This window comes from Neoarius graeffei, chromosome 25 (assembly GCF_027579695.1).
Source record: "Neoarius graeffei isolate fNeoGra1 chromosome 25, fNeoGra1.pri, whole genome shotgun sequence".
Classification (NCBI taxonomy): Eukaryota; Metazoa; Chordata; class Actinopteri; order Siluriformes; family Ariidae; genus Neoarius; species Neoarius graeffei.
In genome coordinates, this window is record NC_083593.1 from 2,043,991 (window position 1) to 2,065,994 (window position 22,004).

The 22,004-nt window shown below is 42.8% G+C and overlaps 1 protein-coding gene across 1 annotated transcript in view; it reads left to right on the forward strand.

Annotated features, from left to right (window-relative positions):
• kirrel3a (kirre like nephrin family adhesion molecule 3a) overlaps window positions 1-22,004 on the forward strand; it is a 211,683-nt gene that overhangs the window by 118,870 nt on the left and 70,809 nt on the right. Inside the window, exon 2 of the mRNA XM_060909621.1 lies at window positions 13,810-13,959. Coding sequence (XP_060765604.1) covers window positions 13,810-13,959 — 150 coding nt within the window. The remainder of the gene's footprint in view (window positions 1-13,809; window positions 13,960-22,004) is intronic.

Sequence of the window (22,004 nt, forward strand, 5' to 3'; positions counted from 1 at the left end):
TGTTTACCGTCAGCTCTGTGCATGTAAACAGGAGTGTTAGTGGAATATTCATTTTCATTAGCTGTGTAATGAAATAATGTAATGATTTTCTGAATAAGGATTAAAACCGGAATATTGTGTGTGTGTCAGTGTTTTCTTTAACAGATCAACCCTCGTTATTTTTAATCAGATTTACAACATTAATTAATTAACACCCTGTTTTTTTTTCATTTGATTTCTAACAAAACTGTTTCCGTTATCATCGCACAGAATAGCTTTCAATAAAGTGTCAGGTTCTCTTTCTTTCATCAGAACGTTCCTGTTGATATTTAAAAACAAATAAATAAATAAATAAATAAATAAATAAATAAATATAAAGAATTGGTTGCTCAACATTATAAATCCTGGAGTTCAAAGTCAAGTTTAAATCCCAGTATAATAAAATAGATATTTATTCTTCAACCTGCCAAACAAACGGTTGATGAACAGGAAGGCACCAAGGGCACAAAATTAAAAAACTGAAGATCTGCTGGTGGAATGGAGGAAAAAAAATTAGAAGTAAAGATTAGATTTACTGTGGTGACGTATTATTTCATCTCATTATCTGTAGCCGCTTTATCCTGTTCTACAGGGTCGCAGGCGAGCTGGAGCCTATCCCAGCTGACTACGGGCGAAAGGCGGGGTTCACCCTGGACAAGTCGCCAGGTCATCACAGGGCTGACACATAGACACAGACAACCATTCACACTCACATTCACACCTACGCTCAATTTAGAGTCACCAGTTAACCTAACCTGCATGTCTTTGGACTGTGGGGGAAACCGGAGCACCCAGAGGAAACCCACGCGGACACGGGGAGAACATGCAAACTCCACACAGAAAGGCCTTCGCCGGCCACGGGGCTCAAACCCAGACCTTCTTGCTGTGAGGCGACAGCGCTAACCACTACACCACCGTGCCGCCGATGTATTATTTATAAAGATAAAATTAATCAAATCATAATTTCACTTTGGTAATTAAAAACCAGCTTCTCCAGCACTCTTCAGTTCTCCGCAGTGTTCTGCGGCTTAATCCTCAGCTCCATTTCAGGTTTTAATGCGAATCCACTGTCTTGCTCCTTTAATAATAATGAAAGCTGTGGGACAAGAAAACCTTCAGTATCTTTAAGACAGGTCTTGAAGTCTTGGTGAAACGGTTCAGCGCTTCATCTCACTTCTTCTCTTGAACCACCTCGTACTTCTACTTTAACGTGTGGAATCCGTCCAGGACTCGGAATGAGCCGTGCTCGAGAATATTTCTTTCTCATCTGCTCGGACTTCTGTGAAAAGAGAGAGACAGAATGGACGTGTTTTCTGTTTTCCTCCCAACAGGTGCAATTTTCCAGAAATGTAACAGTGACAGTTGAATCTAATGCTTTATGGATCTCCTGTTCACAGATTGAGACGATAATTCAACGTCCTGGGTGTGGATTCCTGACCAGCATCCGAACACTGCATTTACGAGCTCATGGAGACGAGAATAATCGTTTGTAATCAGCCTGTTGGTTGATGCTTGCTTGTTTCTCAGGCAGTCTTGTGCTTTATCCTTCTCACAAAGAGCAATAAAGGGGATCTGGGATAACTACAGGCGATGTTCCGAAGTTAGAGAATTAGGTTAGAAAGGGATTTGAAGATTTATGATCGAGAAATTCTCCGTATTCAGAGTTGTCATCTTGGTATTTTGTCATTTTTGGTTTTTAGAACGATATACACAGTATATATTAATACATATGTAAAAGAAATGGTTCTTCTGATTGTCATGATGTTAATTATCAGCATGCCAAGAAAGACTCGAGTGAAAAGAGCAGATGGAGTCCAGTCTTGTCGTCTTGTTCCTCCTGTTGTTTCTTTTCCCAAAGAGGTGTCATGCTGCTGGTTTAACTTCAAGTCTTTAACACCTCAAAGATCAGACAAGAGCAGATGTCTGTATTTCCAGGAATTATCTCATCATCATCACCCAGACGCTATCATATGTCGAGTTCCCTGATCCGCCCACTGCAATGATTCTCCTCAAGCCTGCTTTCTAAATCTATGGAAAATTAAACATTTTAAGGAAAGCAAAAACTTTGACAACTCAGATTTGTGCCCAACTCAGATTAATTCATTGTGTGAAGAACACACCTCAGATCTTCTGACTCATGATATTGTTTTTCCAAATTCATAAACTTTCCTGGCCAAAAGACAAAACCTCCTTCACAGAGCTGGAAGAGTGTTAGCTGCCGTTAGAGCCCTGCACTCCCGCGGGAGTCCCACGGGACTCGCGGGACCCGCCGCAAAGCAGTGCGGCGCGGGACAAATTTTGAAAACTCATTGCGGGCGCGGGCGGGACCGGAAGTGCACATATGCGGGCGGGAGCGGGAGTGCACATATGCAGTGCGGGCAGGAGCGGTGATAAGCTGCAGTCCCGCTAACTAAAAACGTGTTTGAAATAAAATTTATAAATTATTAATTTATGTCTATCATATATAATTTGTACTGGATATTTTATTTGGCATTAATAAAAACATTTTAAGATGCCTAAATTTGCAGAGAGAGTCAGGCCCTGTCCAGACGGCAATGGATTCAGGTGACTCCGATACAATTGCTTATCGTTTAGGCCTGGCGTCCACACGGCACTGGCGTTTTGGGTGCCCAAAACGCAATCTTTTTGAGAACGGGTTCCAGAGTGGAAAGATCTGGCAACGTTGCCGTTGTGAAGTCGTCTGGATGAGTAGAACGGATTTGTTTATGATGATGTCACAACCACATGACTGAGTGCTTCACGCTGGGTAGAAGTGTAACGAACTCGATGTGAGTTGTCAACAAATCCTATAACTTGGTTCATGAAACGCGCTTACAAAATATTTTCACTGTGAATATTTATTGTGTAATGCCTGGTGCAAAGTGAGAGAGAGAGAGACTCTGCCCTTAGGGCAGAGTCAATCCCGCCAGCAAAAATAGGGGGAAAAAAAGGAGCGATCTCACCTCTTCAGATGTGGGTTTAAGTCCTACAATACATTCCTCAAAAAGGGCGTAGAAGAAATTAATCCATCAATGTGTATCATTCAATTTATTCCGGACCATTAAAGACGCCGCCTTCCGCGTAGAATCATGTCATCCTCGCCGCCATTTTGGATAGGTCAAAGCGGAGAATAAAGATTCATGTGCTGCGTTTAACTGTACCAACAGGTTTACCGTCCAAACGAGATCACATGGGATTACCTTTCACAGGTGAGACTGGAAAAATACTTTTCATTGTATTTGGTCATTATAATGTAATTTTACGAACAGATTTTCCTGACTTTGTGGCTAATATGAAGTCTCGTGCATAATAGTTTATGCGCATGCGTCCTTACTTCTATTGTTCTGGTGTCTCCGAAGGGACCGTCTTACAGCGCCCCTAGAGGTGTGGCATGTGTATTGCATCGTTTTCAGCAAGCGTTGCGTTGCCATATGGACCTGATATTTTACTGATTGTTGCCCATTTGGACGCGATATATTTTTAAATAACATCTCATTGCCGTTGTCGTGTGGATGTAGCCTCAGATTGCCAGATTGAGTGAGGAATGGCATCTTAAATTGCCCATTGATCACCCTAACGGGCAATCCTTTGATCACTCTAATGACTCGCCGTTCACACCCAGCCTCCAGTGACCCACACTAATGGCCCTTTTCCACTACCCTTTTTCAGCTCACTTCAGCTCGCTTCAGCTCACTTCAGCCCGACACGGCTCGCATTTCGACTACCAAAAACCAGCACGACTCGGCTCGTTTCAGCCCTGCTTAGCCCCTAAAACTCGCACCGTTTTGGAGTGGGGCTGAAGCGAGCCAAACCGTGCCGACTGAGGCTGGGGGCGTGAGCAGACACTCCCCTGTGCACTGATTGGTGAGGAGGCGTGTCCTCACATGCCCACACACGCCCCGCGAGCGCGCTGGGATCTGTAAACACCGTAAACCCGGAAGAAGAAGAATTACGAATTACGAGAATTTCTGAAGCCTTATGCGCCTCGCCTCATCTATACGCTCTTGCCAGTATCTGTCCGCGTTGTAGCCACAGCACCAAGACCAGCAACACTAACGACTCCATGTCCTCCATGTTTATTGTTTACTATTCGGGTCGTGAGACTACCGCTTAAAAGATCACTGAATCAGTGACATACAGAGCATCGTGGACGAGTTCGCGGAGCGCAAGGCTTGCCGTATGCCCTTCAAATAATGCGCGCAGTAGGCTATTGATGTTTTATTATGAGCCATGTACAGTATGTCGCCGAATGTTTTTTTGTTTCTGAGTTACATGTTCGTTTGAAGGACTTAATGTACAAAATAACATAGTTGCACCCCGTAGTGTTGAAATTGGTAAACACAGTGCATTCAGTGAGGTTTGCACCGCCCTCCTTTTATTTCTGACTCTTCCTGTCACCGTTGCAACCTCTGAGCGCTCATTCGTATGCCCTTCAGATAATGTGCGCAGTATAGGCTATTGATGTTTTATTATGAGCCATGTACAGTATGTCGCCGAATGTTTTTTTGTTTCTGAGTTACATGTTCGTTTGAAGGACTTAATGTACAAAATAACATAGTTGCACCCCGTAGTGTTGAAATTGGTAAACACAGTGCATTCAGTGAGGTTTGCACCGCCCTCCTTTTATTTCTGACTCTTCCTGTCACCGTTGCAACCTCTGAGCGCTCATTCGTATGCCCTTCAGATAATGTGCGCAGTATAGGCTATTGATGTTTTATTATGAGCCATGTACAGTATCCTAATGTTTTTTGTTTCTGAGTTACATGTTCGTTTGAAGGACTTGATGTATTAAATAACATAGTTGCACCCGGTAGTGTTGAAATTGGTAAACACCGCAGTTGCGGACATTTTGTAGCCTAAAATGATGTTATGATAAGCTTTAATAAAGGGCCCGGTCATTTGCCCCGCCCCCGGCCCGGCTCTGACTTGTTCCGCCACTGTCACTGATGTCACTGTTTGCGCTGCTTAACGACATCACATGACGTCCACCCACTTTCGCTAACTCCACCCAATGTGTCCACCCACTTCCAGCCAGCACGGTTCAGCGCGGTTGTAGTCGAAATGCAACTCCAACAGCCCCGCTCAGCTCGACTCAGCTCGACTCGGCACGGCACGGCTCAGCCGCGTTTGTAGTGGAAAAGCGGCATAACATGATGCCTCAATAACACCTTAGATGAGCTGGTCATCAGAATTCTGATTCTGATTCTGATCCAGTAGAGGATAAATAACTCTCGTTCGTTTCCTCTTCCGTGTTTGAGATCTCCGATCATGGCAGAAGAGCAGAGCTCCTTTACTGAATCTCACAGTGCTTCAAAAGTAAGTGCTGCTTTAAAAAGAGGTACATTTACCGTTAAAAAGTCAAGAGTCCTGAAATCTTAGGATGATCAATGCAAATGAAAGACAATACGTGACGGAAGCTGTGAAAGAGATGACCGAGGAGTTGGGGTTTGATGTCCAAACTGATGAAAGCGCGGAGCCACCTCCACATAAAAAGGTCACTTTTCGTGAGTTTGAGGAATGGGAGGATGTTGGTGCTACGGGTGCTGAATCGAAGTCTGTAAACTCCGAGATTGATGATTATCTGAAAGTGAAACTCATTGGATCTGAATCACACCAATTTAAAGATATCCTGCTGTGGTGGAAAAATCACTGCTATGACTTTCCCACACTTGCCAAACTGGCACGGCATGTACTGGCCATTCCAGGTTCCAGCGCACCATCCGAGCGCGCGTTCAGCATATGTGGTCGCATACTGGAGGAAAGGCGCAGTATGTTGAAGCCCTCAACAGTGAACAATTTGCTGTTTCTCCATAGCTGTTCAAAGAACCCGATATCCTAAGCAATAGGCTTAGTTGTTTCGTTTACCTGCGTTTGATTTTCTCATTTTTCTTATTCATATTCAAACAAGGTCAGCTATGTTAGATTGAGTTTAACACTTGCACGGAGGCTCAAGCCCAAATAGTTTTAGAAATGTGCAACCATAGCCCTATAATGGCTACAGTAGCCTATACTGTCGATTTTTTGTTGTTGTCGGCTAGGACTGTGTTTTGTTATAACATTTATATATGCTATGCTTATAGGGTATTCTATAGGATATTCTAGTTAGAAATGCTTAACAAATGTAAACTGGGTTAGCCTAATGTTTTGTATGGCTGAACAATAAATATACCAAATTTCCACTTGGAATTACGTGCTCGCCTGTCTTTTATTATTATTATTATTATTATTATTATTATTGCTGTAAAAAATGTTGCATTATTATCGCGTTAACTTGACTCAATTTTAACGGCGATAATTTTTTTTTATCGCGAGATTAACGCTCTGTGACATGATGTAGGTTTTTCATAAGCTTTTGAAACTAGTAGAGATGGGATTTATGGCTCTTTGATGGGATCCGCATCTTTGTGATCCATTCTTTGAAAAGAGCCGTTCAAAAGACTGGCTCATTTGGCTCTTTTTAAATATTTATTCAGTTTTAAGAAGACAGCGTCTGTAAACTCAATGCTATCCCAGAAATCCTTCCTGTAATATGCAAATTTGGCTGTCCAATCAGAGGCGGCCAAATTTGCATATTACAGGAAGGATTTCTGGGATAGCATTGAGTCAAGCCTACCGTCACTGTGTAACCTGTCTCTCTGATAGTTCTCTTGCTAGCTCTGCTTTGTAATAAAAAAAAAAAAAACATTGGTACAAAGCAAGCCCATTCACTTTATGCTGATCAGAGAATTACAATGGTTTCTCATGTGACAAAAATGTGCGATTCGCGTTTGACAGCACTAATTATTATTATTAGAGACACTACATGCTGAATTCAGAAACAACGTAAACAATAACAAACGTGAACGTGAGCTGTAGATATTTATGCTCAAATCCATTCAAAGTAGGGGGCGGGGCACCATCACGCTGTGTCAAGACAAGAACTTTTCTGAGAAATAACGCAAACGTCTGCATCATGCGGGATTTGCGGGCGGGAGCGGGACAAAATATGGCAGGCACGAGCGGGAGCGGGACTGAAAATCATAATTATTTGTGGGCGTGGGCGGGAGTGGGACTGCACAATGCGGGCACGGGCGGGAGCGGGACTGAAAAATCCGACCCGCGCAGACCTCAAGCTGCCGTGCGAACAGCAAATTGGTGATCCTCAACTCCAGGTGCAGGAAACGAGGCTTTGGGAACGCAATCAGAAAATTCATTTGTTTTAATTTGATTCAGGCTCATGGGGAAAAGGTGCACAGAGTATAACGTCACGTAACATATAACATCAGGCTATAATGAGCAGATTCATGCGTCAAGTCGAGGCCCTCGTTAGAAGCGTCCTTACTCTCCCGAGCACCTGCGATCATCTCAAACAAACATGTTTGAATCCTGCTTTGATTGAGGGCCAGGTTTCTGCTTTCTGGTGATATCTTTGTCAAGGCTGAATATAAATACTCAGCTGTTTGGTGAACTATTCAGAACCCTGGTTGTTTTTCATGCACGAGTTATGGAGGAAAATTTAATCCTCACCTTGATTCAGTTGTGATTTACCTCTGGGGTGTGAAAAGAAATCCAGATTTAAACCATTGCACTCCGAGAGGAAAGTCGGGTGAATTTCTTTTCTTTTTTTTTTTCTCTTAAAGCAACAATACAATGATTTTTTTTAACTTTCACACATTTAATATTACAATCTAGGGTTAGGATTTGAGTTAGGGTGAACCCAAACTGATTTTTGTTCCAAGCCAATTTATAGAGTTCAATATAACATTTCATTCATTCAGGAATTAGTAAGCACTTTATCAGGAGTCTATCCCAGGAAAAACGCTTTCTCATGCTGTTTCACAACTTGGAGAAATTTCACATTGCCACTTCATAACCTGGCAGGTTTTTGAGTTGTAGGATGAAACCGGAGAACCCAGAGGAACTGAGACAAACCCAGAGAGAAGACTTGACACTACACGGACAGAGTAATCAGAGCTCAGGACTCAGGAATGCTGTGGGATTGATACAAAAAATAGTATACATATAGGAAGTGGTGCTTGCTCAGGATCCTGCTCTTCCTGTTCCCGAAACATTTGTGATTAATTTCGTCCCGAAGCTCAGATGTGCATCGACGCTCTGGATTAGCGCTCGAGGGCGTGATTGCAGGAGCTCTCGGCAGGGTCTTGGACTGATGCCACCATCATATTTCATCATATACACCATCACTTCTGTTCATTATTGATCCTCAGCACTGGCTGTTCCTGAGCAGCATGACAAATTCTCTGGAATTCTACAAGCTATGCAAATCATGTCGGCGGAAATCTGGAGAAAGGAAACTGGGAAAGCACAACCCTGTCGCTTCATCGTTGGTCATTCATGTTGTTCTGACATTTCCTGTTCATTTCCTGGTCACTTCATGGTCATGTGACCACCATGTTAAACCATCATATTAATGTTAGAATTATCTGAACTATAAACTTTCCTTGCAGTTGATGCTTATCATCGTCCCCTGGGCTCACAAGGCTGACTCATTCTTTGACACAGAATTCCTTGGCAAGTTTTAAACCTCTTTGTAACGATCACTGCTATCTGTCATCTCTTTTAAATAAACTTTTGTTGCTTGTAGGAAAATATTAGACCTTAGTTCACATATTTGAAATGACAGACCAAATTGGATTTTTTTTCTCAGCACAAAAAAAGGATAATTTTAGACTGTTGATTTTCTTTCTTTCTTTCTTTCTTTCTTTCTTTCTTTCTTTCTTTCTTTCTTTGCAGCCTTGAATGAATGAATAATCACACTTTTAAACAAAGGACTGTCTGACAGATTTTATTTTTCAGCACAAACATCAGTGCAAATCAATAATGAATAAAAAAGGAAGAACAATAGTTACAGTGAAGGTTAGGGATCGAATAAGGGGTGGGGTTAGCAGTCATCTTTTTTTAAATACTTTATACATATGGAATTTGAAAAAAAAACATGTAATCACTTGTGGAATGCTTTTGTATTTGGTTTGAATAAAAATAATTTTCAGAGACGTTTACACATCGCCAAGTCACTCCCTCTTTCACTCCTCTGGCTTTCTTAAGTCTGCTTCTTTTTCTTCTCGACTTGATGTAAGGCGTCTTCATGCACCCTTGCTCATGTAAAGCATTATTGCTACTGTTATAGAAGATGAACAGACAGGACGTTGTATAAACCAAACCGGAGGAAGGACGCTCTTGCTAAAGTTTCAAAGCGAAAGTTTCTCATCGCTGATTATACGATCAGATGAGGTTCATGTTTATGAGTCTCGTTATATGGAAATTTACAAACTCAGGAGGAGCATCAGGACATTTTCCCCAGATAACTGGATTTTCATGAGTACCACATCCAGGATCTGGTGTAATGTAAATTCTCCTGTGAACGATTTACGATTACTTTCGCATAAATGATACCTGTTGTCCCATGGCGATTCCTTGAAATCAATACAAGATTGGTTTTATTTATGAGAACTCTATCTGAGAGGCAGAGTTTATTGAATTTATTGAAACTCTACCAGAGGAATCCCCAGAGAACCAAACGTTGTCATCTGCTTTCACTTTCAAGAGCAAAAAAACAGAAAGTCTGCTTGAGATGTCAATATGATGTTCAGAAAGAGCAGAGGATGTGTTTACTGAGCAAACACTTCCTTAGAGCTTCATCAGATGTGTCTGTAGAAGCTGTTCCTCTCCTCTCCTCGCCATTCCGTTCCGTTCCTTTCTGTTTTCTGCTTTAATGAGATCACACTTCATGCACACATGGTGCACACTGGGGTAGAAGGGGAGAAACACATACAATTGCCACCTTGCAGGAATGTTTACCAAATCTACCTGAAAAAGCAGCTTCAGTATTTCACAACTCATCTGACGTTCTGGATTGTTACAACAGACTCTATGATGAGACGATCATATGGGGTTATAAAAGCACAATATACAGTGGTGCTTGGAAGTTTGTGAACCCTTTAGAATTTTCTATATTTCTGCATAAATATGACCTAAAACATCATCAGATTTTCACACAAGTCCTAAAAGTAGATAAAGAGAACCCAGTTAAACAAATGAGACAAAAATATTATACTTGGTCATTTATTTATTGAGGAAAATGATCCAATATTACATATCTGTGAGTGGCAAAAGTATGTGAACCTCTTGGATTAGCAGTTAATTTGAAGGTGAAATTAGAGTCAGGTGTTTTCAATCAATGGGATGACAATCAGGTGTGAGTGGGCACCTTGTTTTATTTAAAGAACAGGGATCTATCAAAGTCTGATCTTCACAACACATGTTTGTGGAAGTGTATCATGGCACGAACAAAGGAGATTTCTGAGGACATCAGAAAAAGCGTTGTTGATGCTCATCAGGCTGGAAAAGGTTACAAAACCATCTCTAAAGAGTTTGGACTCCACCAATCCACAGTCAGACAGATTGTGTACAAATGGAAGAAATTCAAGACCATTGTTACCCTCCCCAGGAGTGGTCGACCAACAAAGATCACTCCAAGAGCAAGGCGTGTAATAGTCGGCGAGGTCACAAAGGACCCCAGGGTAACTTCTAAGCAACTGAAGGCCTCTCTCACATTGGCTAATGTTAATGCTCATGAGTCCACCATCAGGAGAACACTGAACAACAATGGTGTGCATGGCAGGGTTGCACGGAGAAAGCCACTGCTCTCCAAAAAGAACATTGCTGCTCGTCTGCAGTTTGCTAAAGATCACGTGGACAAGCCAGAAGGCTATTGGAAAAATGTTTTGTGGACGGATGAGACCAAAATAGAACTTTTGGGTTTAAATGAGAAGCATTATGTTTGGAGAAAGGAAAACACTGCATTCCAGCATAAGAACCTTCTCCCATCTGTGAAACATGGTGGTGGTAGTATCATGGTTTGGGCCCATTTTGCTGCATCTGGGCCAGGACGGCTTGCCATCACTGACAGAACAATGAATTCTGAATTACACCAGCGAATTCTAAAGGAAAATGTCAGGACATCTGTCCATGAACTGCATCTCAAGAGAAGGTGGGTCATGCAGCAAGACAACGACCCTACGCACACAAGTCGTTCTACCAAAGAATGGTTAAAGAAGAATAAAGTGAATGTTTTGGAATGGCCAAGTCAAAGTCCTGACCTTAATCCAATGGAAATTTTGTGGAAGGACCTGAAGCGAGCAGTTCATGTGAGGAAACCCACCAACATCCCAGAGTTGAAGCTGTTCTGTACGGAGGAACAGGCTAAAATTCCTCCAAGCCGGTGTGCAGGACTGATCAACAGTTACCGCAAACGTTTAGTTGCAGTTATTGCTGCACAAGGGGGTCACACCAGATACTGAAAGCAAAGGTTCACATACTTTTGCCACTCACAGATGTGTAATATTGGATCATTTTCCTCAATAAATAAATGACCAAGTATAATATTTTTGTCTCATTTGTTTAACTGGGTTCTCTTTATCTACTTTTAGGACTTGTGTGAAAATCTGATGATGTGTTAGGTCATATTTATGCAGAAACAGAGAAAATTCTAAAGGGTTCACAAACTTTCAAGCACCACTGTAAATGTAACGCAGTCCTGTGTCTGTATATTAACTGATTTAAACCAATACTGCTTTAAATTCTTTTCAACAAGAATAAGAACTTCACGCTGTTCAGTCTGAGCGGCCATGTTGATTTGACGTCACCGCGTGAACACCGAAGGAACTCGTCATCATTGCTCTGGCGACTCTTTCTCTGAGGAAACATGTCTAATATTTTTGGAAGGAGTCTCCAATATCAGCGCTTAAACAGTCAGAAGATTTTCTGACAGAAGAGTTTACACTTTGATGGGATGCATTTTGTTTTCTTTGGGTGAAGTAACGACTGTGTCTCTGTCAGTAAGTCCCAAAGCTTGTATTGCAGATGTTCCACAACATTATATCTATCTACAAACGGATAAAAAATATGACTTTTTTTTCTTTAACAACTAAAACATTGTAATTGTTGGTTAATTGATGTGGCATAAGAGGAATAAATCACTCCAGGATGTGTTGTGAGAGGAAAACAATGTTTGATGTGGTAAGAGTAACGCTGCTTCATCAAACCCTCTTGTTATTGATTTTATATATATATTATATACTGTATATATATTACATTACAGGTATATCAGGTGAAACTCCAAATTCAGTCCAAATTGCTTGAAACTGCTCTCATTGAATTCAGAACTGAATGCAGAACAACATACTTTTTATAGAATTAAAATATGTTTATCTGTTATTGAGATATTACAAATTAAAGATTGTAAAAACAGCTTCATTTTCAGAACACGGTTGTAATATTCTGTATGAGGGTCACATGTTCCAAAATGGGCCTCATTAACCAATGATATCAAATGTTTTTTCTTCATAACTTTTCTATTTTTCAAGATTTTTACATGGAAATTGACAGAAACATAGATGGTTGTATACTGAATACCAAGTTTGAAAAATTTGTAAAAATAAATGATGCAAATTAGTATTTAGTTAGTATTAATTATGCTAATGAGATAAAACCGTTCAATCGGTACACTCAATAAAAAATTAATAAAATATTATTTCTAATCCCCTCTTTGTGCTCTGTACACCTTTGTATTTCTCAGTAGGGTCTACTAGTGTTTATATGAAAAAATATCAATAATTATTTTGATTAATATTCACAGCTTTCAAGGCGAACCTCAAAAAAACTGTCCGATCCACATCCAATAAACAATTCACATTAACTCAACTGAAATTGACACTCACGTTTCTGACTTCCGTTTTTTTAAAAATCTCATTCCGACCACTAAGATCTCAATATTTTTCATTAAAACAACTCCAGTTATATTCTAAAATTTATTAACAGGAATCAGTTTGATTTGTAAAAATAAGTAGGTAAAGCTCTGAAAACTCACTTCAAAGTCTCCCGTGAATCAGAACATCAAAACTAGCAGAGGGAAAATTTTGCTGAATCCTTCATCAGAAACAGTGAGAGTGAGAGAACATCCCTATAAAAGTGATCTGATTGAAATTGACAAGTAATCCAGTGGGAAACCAATCAGAAGAGAGAGCGAGAGAGAGAGAGAGAGAGAGAGACTGAGTGCTTTCCCGTGACTCAAAAAGAAAAGCACCAGCAGTTTCCCGACATCCCACAAGCAGAGTTTTTACTCTGTTGTACCAACTTCAACCAGCCGTTACTCCCAAAGTACTGAACAGATAGTAACCAGATACATTTCTCTGGAAAGCGGAGATTATAAGCTTTTTAATGATAGAATTCATGATAGAAAATATTCAAGAGTTAAGCAGTGACAGGTTTGGAAACTTAGATGAGCGTCTGCATGGACAATTTTCACAGCACCGCCAGTGAGTGTCTGATATGCCTAATTACATTAATGGCATTGAGCAGATGCTCTTATCCAGAGTGATATACACCACACCCAGAGCAGCCTGGGGAGCAGTTGGGGGTTAGGTGTTTGCTCAAGGGCACTTAAGCCATTCCTACTGGTCCAGGGAATTGAACTGGCAACCTTTTGGTCCCAAAGCTGCTTCTCTCATCATGAGACCATGGCTTCACCCTTATTTTCCTATAACAGCATAACACAGAGTGTTTTATTTTTTACATTTAAAAATTAATAAACACTCCATGAAGGACAGACTTGTATCATTTTCTGCATCTTCAGTCAAAATTGTTGTGTTGTTCTTGTTCTGCATCATTGCTGTGTGTATGTGAGTGTGATCATTTACTGTCACTCTTCAAATAAAATCTCTTTTTTTTTACCCTCTCAAAGTGTGATCATGATCAAGTGATGGTCCCGTTTATTTTCCTTCTCTGTTTCAGCTTCCTGCGCCGTGTTCATTCAGCAGCCTCATGACGTGGTGGTGGTGGCAGGGCAGCCTGTAACTCTCCCATGCGCGATCACCGGCTATCATGGCATGGTCCTGTGGGTCAAAGACGGCCTGGCGCTCGGAGTTAATCGGGACATGTCAGGTCAGTGACATAACATCGCTTCATGTAGTTCACGTCGCTATTCTTTGCTTGGAGAGGCACATGGAACAAATTGTTTTTCTCCAACCAAATCGAATCAAATCAAATCTCATGGACGTCGGAGAGGGGAAAAAAGCTTGCCATTAAAAGAAAATGAAATCACACTCTGTAAGTACGGTAAAGCAATTTTACACATTTCACGCTTTCAGGTAGCTTTACATAATGACTGAAAAGCATCACAAACCCAGTTACACATTTGGTGTTTTTAATGAAGTAATTATCATGTGTTATAAACTGTGAAATGAAATATAATTAATTCCACGCTGTTGTGCGCAGCTGTACATTTTTAGCCATAGGGTTCAATTTATTAAATGTCTGTGGATGTTTGATGGACAGGTGATAAAAAAGTAAGGTGTTAGTAAGGTGTTGGGGTCTCGAGAAGTCTGCTGAAGAGAGTTTGTGGTGTGATGATGATGATGATGATGATGATGATGATGAACAAATCTCCCCACTCTCTCAGTTGTGTGTTGAGGGTGAGCGTGAAGCCGTTAGCATATGATTTACCTCCTTATCGTCCTCAATAAACCATTCAATGCACCCTCATGTCCTGTGGACGGGGCGGGTCATCCTGGAAGAGACCACACCCATCAGGATAGAAATATTTCTACCACCCTTGAGACAAGGAACGAAACCTTTTTTTTTTCCCCCGACAGTGTGGAGGAATTTGATTTCTTATTTTCTTTTCCTTTAACTGCTGAAGTGACTAATAATGTTAATTTATGCAATAACCCAAATAAAGACACAAAGAGCTTGCACGTGTGTCCTGAACATCACTTCTGCACCTGGGAAGCACAATCCAGGTCAATGAAACCCATTTTTAATTGTGACAAAGGGAACGCATGAACAATGGCATGTTTCAGTTTTTTTTTTTAACTCAAGGTTTATGAAGAAAAAAGGGGGATTAAATCAGAGCTTTTTTTTTTACCAACTTTATGACCCATTTTTATTTTTTTAAGAAACTGTAAAGTTTTACCAATCAGCAGATAGCACAGAGACAAATCACCCGATGATAAATAACCTTACCTTTTTTTCTTTTTTTTTTTAATTTTGGCGCTGTGTGAGACAGCTGCCTCTCCAGTAGTTCTTAGCTCTTTAAACCTCTTTTTTCCACTTTTTACTTTTCTGCTCTTCTTACAAAGACATGGTGTGTTTTTCTTCATATCCCATGGATATTTTTAACTTTAACACACAACCAGGAGCCAGTTTTCTCCCTTATTCGAGAGAGGAGCTGCTGGCCCTGAAAACAATGGGACGAGCCGGGATACGACACCCCATCCCGGCAGAGCTGAGGAGGAAACCCAGGGGCTGCAAAGCCGGGGCTAAGCTAAAGGCTAGGCTAGCGAACAACTGGCGGCGCTGCAAACCATCCATTCCCTCCGTTATCATGGGGAATGTGAACTCACTGCCGAATAAGGTTGACGAGCTATCTGCACTGAACAACCAGCGGATTTACCAGGAGAGCAGCTTATTTATCTTTACGGAGACATGGCTAACCCACCTCGTACCAGATGCTAACATGGACCTGCAGGGATTCACTGCTGTGAGAGCCGACAGAGACACTAAAGCATGCGGGAAAAGCAAAGGTGGGGGACTCATCACTTATGTTAACAACCGCTGGTGTAACCCAGGACATATCTCCGTAAAGACAATCTTATGTTGCCTGGACTTGGAGCTGCTAGCCGTTAGACTGCGGCCATATTATCTGCCAAGGGAGTTCAGTCACGTGATCACCATCTGTGTTTACATCCCTCTGAGGGCAGAGGCAGCCGCTGCATGTGAGAGGATTCACTCTGTCACAGCAAGGCTGCAGACACAGCACCCTGAGGCATTTATCATTTCTGGGGACTTTAATCACACTACTTTGGACTCTACTTTGGCTGCTTTTTACCAGGCTGTGGATTGTCCAACAAGGAACAGCAGGACAATTGACTTGCTGTATGCTAATGTGAGGGATGCATACAGAGTCACACCCCTCCCCCCACTAGGGAAGTCTGACCACAACCTGGTTCTTCTACAGCCGAAGTACACCCCCCCCCCCCCCCCCCCCCCCGGTTCAAAGGCAGCCTGCAACAACTAGCTCCATCAGGAGGTGGTCCCCTGAAATGGAAGACTCCCTCAGAGACTGTTATGACATCACGGGCTGGGATGTGCTGCTTAGCCCACACTGTGAGGACATAGAGGGGCTGACACATTGTCTGATGGATTACCTCAACTTCTGTGTAGATGTGGTCTCCCCTGCTAAGACTGTATGGTGTTGCCCTAATAACAAGCCATGGAAGTCAAAGCTGTCCTCAACAGGAAGAAGGCCGCCTTCAGGAGCAGGGACAGGGAGGCAATGAAGGCAGCACAGCAGGAGGTGAAACGCTGTGTGAGGGAAGCTAAGGACAGCTACAGGAGAAAAATGGAGCAGAAGCTGAAGAAGAACAGCATGAGGGAGGTCTGGGAAGGTGTGAAAACCATCACAAGCCACAATACAAAGACCAGAGTCATTGAGGGGACAGTGGAGAGGGCGAACGAGCTGAATGACTTCTTCAACCGGTTCAACCAGCCCACACCCCCCCTCACTGCAGCCATCTCTCCTTCTTCCCTCAACACACCTCCCCCCAGTCATCGTAGCAGCCTCCTTCTCCTCCTCCCCTACCTCAACACAGACTCCTCCATGCATCACTGCAGACCAGGTCAGAGGTCAAATGAGGAAGCTTCACCCCAGGAAAGCAGCAGGCCCGGACAAGGTGTGTCCCCGACTACTGAAGACCTACACTGCTGAACTGGGTGAACCACTCCAATGCATCTTCAACCTCAGCCTGCAGCTGGGGAGAGTGCCAACCCTCTGGAAGACATCATGCATCGTTCCAGTTCCCAAGAAGAACCGGCCCAGCGAGCTGAACGACTTCCGACTGGTGGCACTCACTTCACATCTGATGAAGACATTGGAGCAGCTCTTCCTCAGCCTCCTCAGACCCCAGGTGCAACACGCCCAGGACTGTCTGCAGTTTGTGTATTGGGCAGGTGTTGGTGTGGAAGACGCCATCTTCTACCTGCTACACCGAGCCCACTCGCATCTGGATAAGGGAAATGGCACAGTGAGGATCCTCTTCTTGGACTTTTCAAGTGCCTTCAATACCATCCAGCCCCTTATGCTTCAGGACAAACTGAACAGGATGCGAGTGGACCCCTGCCTGGTCACCTGGATCTCCGGCTACCTCACCGACAGGCCACGGTACATCAGGCTGAAGGACATCACATCTGACACTGTGATTAGCAGCACTGGAGCACCCCAGGGCATGGTGCTGGTCCCTCTTCTCTACACCCTGGACACCGCGGACTTCTGCTACAACTCGGAGCTGTGTCACATTCAGAAGTTCGCCGATGACAGCCATCATGGGGTGTATCAGGGATGATGGAGAGGAGGAGTATAGGAGCCTGGTGAGGGACTTTGCTGTGTGGTGCAACAGGAACCATCTGCAGCCCAACACCTCGAAGACCAAGGAGCTGGTCATTGACTTTGGGAGGTCCAGACCAAGGTCATGACTAATTCTGATCGAGGGAGTCGAGGTGGAGGCTGTGGATTCCTACAAGTACCTCAGGCTGTGGCTGAACAGCAAGCTGGACTGGACTTGCAACACCAACCACCTGTACAGGAAGGGACAGAGCAGGCTATACTTCCTGAGGAGGCTGCGGTCCTTTAACATCTGCAGGAAGCTCCTGTGGATGTTCTATCAGTCTGTGGTTGCCAGTGTCCTGTTTTACACCGTGGTGTGCTGGGGGGGCAGCACATCCAAGAAGGACACATCCAGGCTGGACAAACTGATCAGGCGGGCCGGCTCTGTGGTCGGCATGAAGCTGGACTCTCTGGTGACGGTGGCAGAGAAAAGGACTATGGACAAACTACTGAACATCATGGATGATGCCAGTCACCCTCTGCACACCATCATCAGCAACCAGAGGAGCCTGTTCAGTGACAGAATGCTCCTTCCCAAGTGCAGGACGAACAGACTCAAAAACTCCTTTGTCCCTCACGCCATCAGACTGTACAACTCCTCTCTGGGGGGGAGGAGGGGTAACAGGAGGACAGAGGACGGGAAGGAGCAGTAGCCTAGCCTGACAAAAAGCAATACTGGACAATGTGCAATATAAATGTGCAATATAATGTGCAATACTTCTCCTGCTGGACTTTTTTCATATAAATTCTTAATTTATCTAGAAGTTTTCTATATTTTCTATTCTCTGTTTATCCTGTAATGATGCTGCTGGAATTTTTTATTTCCCTGAGGGAACCCTCCCAAAGGGATCAATAAAGTTCTATCTAATCTAATCTAACTATTCAAGAATTTGTTATTTTTGACCCTGGTGGCCACCCATATTATTGGACACTACAAACATGGGTGGAAACTGAGGGGAAAATAATGAGAAATTGCACAACAGAAAAAACTTTCAGATGCAGAGAGAAATAAAATGTGAAAACATATATGTTTTCTCAAATTGGATTGTTTATTGTTGTAAATGAGGGATAATTTAGCACTTAACGTTTCTATCAAGGCTATCAGTGTGGATTCCTGAATCATTAGCGGATTGGATTTGCAAAATTTTCCGATAGTGAACTGAACTTTTACATGAATTTAGCAATAAAGAGTCTGATCTCAGTGTTGGTTTGGTGTTAAATTTTGGCAAATACTCCGATACTGATATCAGTATAGAACTAAATTAATAAATTCAATTCAATTTCAACCAGAGAGTAAGAGTTTTTATGTGGTATCAAGTCATAATTTTGCATTATATTCTGTCACTACATGAATATCATCAGTGATCAAGGAGTTACCAGATTATATATATCTTTTTAAAATCAGCTTTTTTTTCTTTATACCTATATATGTCTATGAAGTATACGATATATTGAGTCGTGGTTTTGTTGGCTGTTGCTGATCTGATGTCTGGGAGAAGCTGGTCCAGGCTGTGCTGCATGTTCTTGATTTGAAGTGTGCGCTCGATGATGGAATAAGTGTCAGCTGCTCTGTTAGCTTCACTGCGAATTTGTCTTTTTTAGCAGCAACCTTGGGCAGTGTTTAGTCACGGCCCGAGCTCTTTAATTGAGCCTCTAAGGGCTCGGCTGTCCCATTCCACTCACTCGAAGTGAAGGAATCTCCCTGAGGTGGCTGTTTCATTGGATTGCAGTATAAAGGTGCTGAGAGCTGAAATCTGACGCTTAGCCAAACACCATGAGCTGCTCAATAACTGCAGCTGCTACACGGGATAAACATTTCTTCATTCGTTTCTGTGGGGAATCAATGGTGAGCTGGAGGGGTTTCCAAATCTTTAACACGGTCCAGAGTGGAGGCAGAGTCTGCTTTAAAGCATTGTAATAACTGCGCATACGAGCAATGTGTATGATGTATGATGGTGTATTACTGTGCCTTTAACATGGCCTTCATTTTCAAACACTGAATGGCTCCACAAACAGCACATCATGTTTAGGGTTTTATTATTTATTATCTGGTTCAGAAAAGTGCTTCTCTTTCAGCTCCCTGGACGTCGTCTCTGCAGTATTCTGTAGCCCTTCATATATCTTGAATCATTCTGGAACTCGCTGAGTGATGGATCATGTGTGTCAAAAAAAAATAACTTGTTCGCTCATGGTTAATGTAATAACACATGGCCAGGTAGCTAGCGAGTTAATTGTATTAATACAGAAACAAATTAGCACACGATTGTACTGTATACCACGTGGCCAATGCTACTAGGAGCTATGAAGTTTCCAATCCCAGATATTAACAGATATGATTCTAGTTCAGGGGCGGCACGGTGGTGTAGTGGTTAGTGCTGTCACCTCACAGCAAGGAGGTCCTGGATTCAAGCCCAGCGGCCAACGAGGGCCTTTCTGTGCGGAGTTTGCATGTTCTCCCCGTGTCCGCGTGGGTTTCCTCCGGGTGCTCCGGTTTCCCCCACAGTCCAAAGACATGCAGGTTAGGTTAACTGGTGACTCTAAATTGAGCGTAGGTGTGAATGTGAGTGTGAATGGTTGTCTGTGTCTATGTGTCAGCCCTGTGATGACCTGGCGACTTGTCCAGGGTGTACCCCGCCTTTCACCCATAGTCAGCTGGGATAGGCTCCAGCTTGCCTGCGACCCTGTAGAACAGGATAAAGTGGCTACAGATAATGGATGGATGGATTCTAGTCCAGCTCATGTCTATATGTCCTCTCAAGTTGTGTCTATGAAGTAACATCCTCACACCAAACTTTATTTTGCTCCATTTGCATTGCGCCAAGAATGTCATAAATAAATAAAAAAAATCATGTCCTCCATGTACACTGATTAATCCGCCAAGTAAAACCATTCTAGTGTCAACAAGATGGTGTCTCAGCTGATGTGTCTAGTGCAGCAGGTCATAGGATTCAGAACAAGGATGTCTGTAAAGCGCTTGATGTTGACATTTAACCAAAACATGTCAACATGGTGCAGTTTGCCCTGTCGTCCAGAGATCAACAGATGGAGAGAAAATAAATAAGAACATTTAAAGTATTCAGTAAGGAGCAGATTTTCTTTTTTTGTTTGTTTGTTTGTTTGTTTTCTGGTTGTTGAACCGACTTGATTGCTCATCTCATTATCTGTAGCCACTTTATCCTGTTCTACAGGGTCGCAGGCAAGCTGGATCCTATCCCAGCTGACTACGGGCGAAAGGCGGGGTACACCCTGGACAAGTCGCCAGGTCATCACAGGGCTGACACATAGACACAGACAACCATTCACACTCACATTCACACCTACGCTCAATTTAGAGTCACCAGTTAACCTAACCTGCATGTCTTTGGACTGTGGGGGAAACCGGAGCACCCGGAGGAAACCCACGCGGACACGGGGAGAACATGCAAAGTCCACACAGAAAGGCCCTCGCCAGCCACGGGGCTCGAACCCAGACCTTCTTGCTGTGAGACAACAGCGCGAACCACTACACCACCGTACCGCCCGACTTGATTGCTGTAAATGAATAAATTATTATAGCACAGATATCTACTGATTTGTCCGCCTCTCTATTGGTGCATTTTCTGAATGTTTAGTATTTGTTCATTTTACTGGAATAAAATGGCAAGAAAAAGTCCTTCCTCAGCTTTCTGTGAGCTCCACTCATAAAGCACCTGGAAATGAACACAGGCTGAACTGATCACGCTGCCACTCAGATGTCTCTCTCTTTTTATATCCGCTTTACTCGTTTAACCCTCTTCTTCATCTCTTATTGCTTTGATAATCCTTCATCCCAGGTTCCTCAGCCCACTCTGACTTAAATCATGGCTGATCGAACACTTAACCTGAAACACTCTTTGCAGGTTTATGGGTCCATTTTTACCTCTGACTGTAACTAAAAAAGAAAGTGAAAATGTCTATAATAGATTCCTACTCTAAGAGGATGATGTTCTGCTTCAGCAGATTTTAAGTGAAATGGAGCCCCAGGACAGCAAATGATAAAAAGTTAACTCCATTGATTCTAGATGAGACCATAAGTGAAACAGTAAAGCTAATGGGATGTAGGAGTGCTCACTGCTCATTTCCACTGAATTAGCATGAATCAATGGGCTATCACCATCATACTGCAGTCCACCTTCTTTAACTCAGTTTGCCTTTGAGGTACTTGGCAAAGAAAATGTCTGCATTAATCGGTGATTGGATGACTGGAGTAGTGGAGCTTTACCTCTCAAACGGGGCTGAAGTCAGCAGAGTGTTGCATTGGATTACTCTGTCACAAACTGTTAGCTTGACAAATATTAGCCAATGATCTGTGAAATAACACATTTACTAACAGTTGTAGACACCCACCACTAACACCACCAATACCACCACCTCCAATACCAACATCACCATCAGCACCTCTACCATCAACACCACCTCCATCAGCACCATCACTAACACCACCTCCATCACCAACACCACCTCCATCACCACCATCACCAACACCACCTCCATCATCACCAACACCACCACCATCACCAACACCACC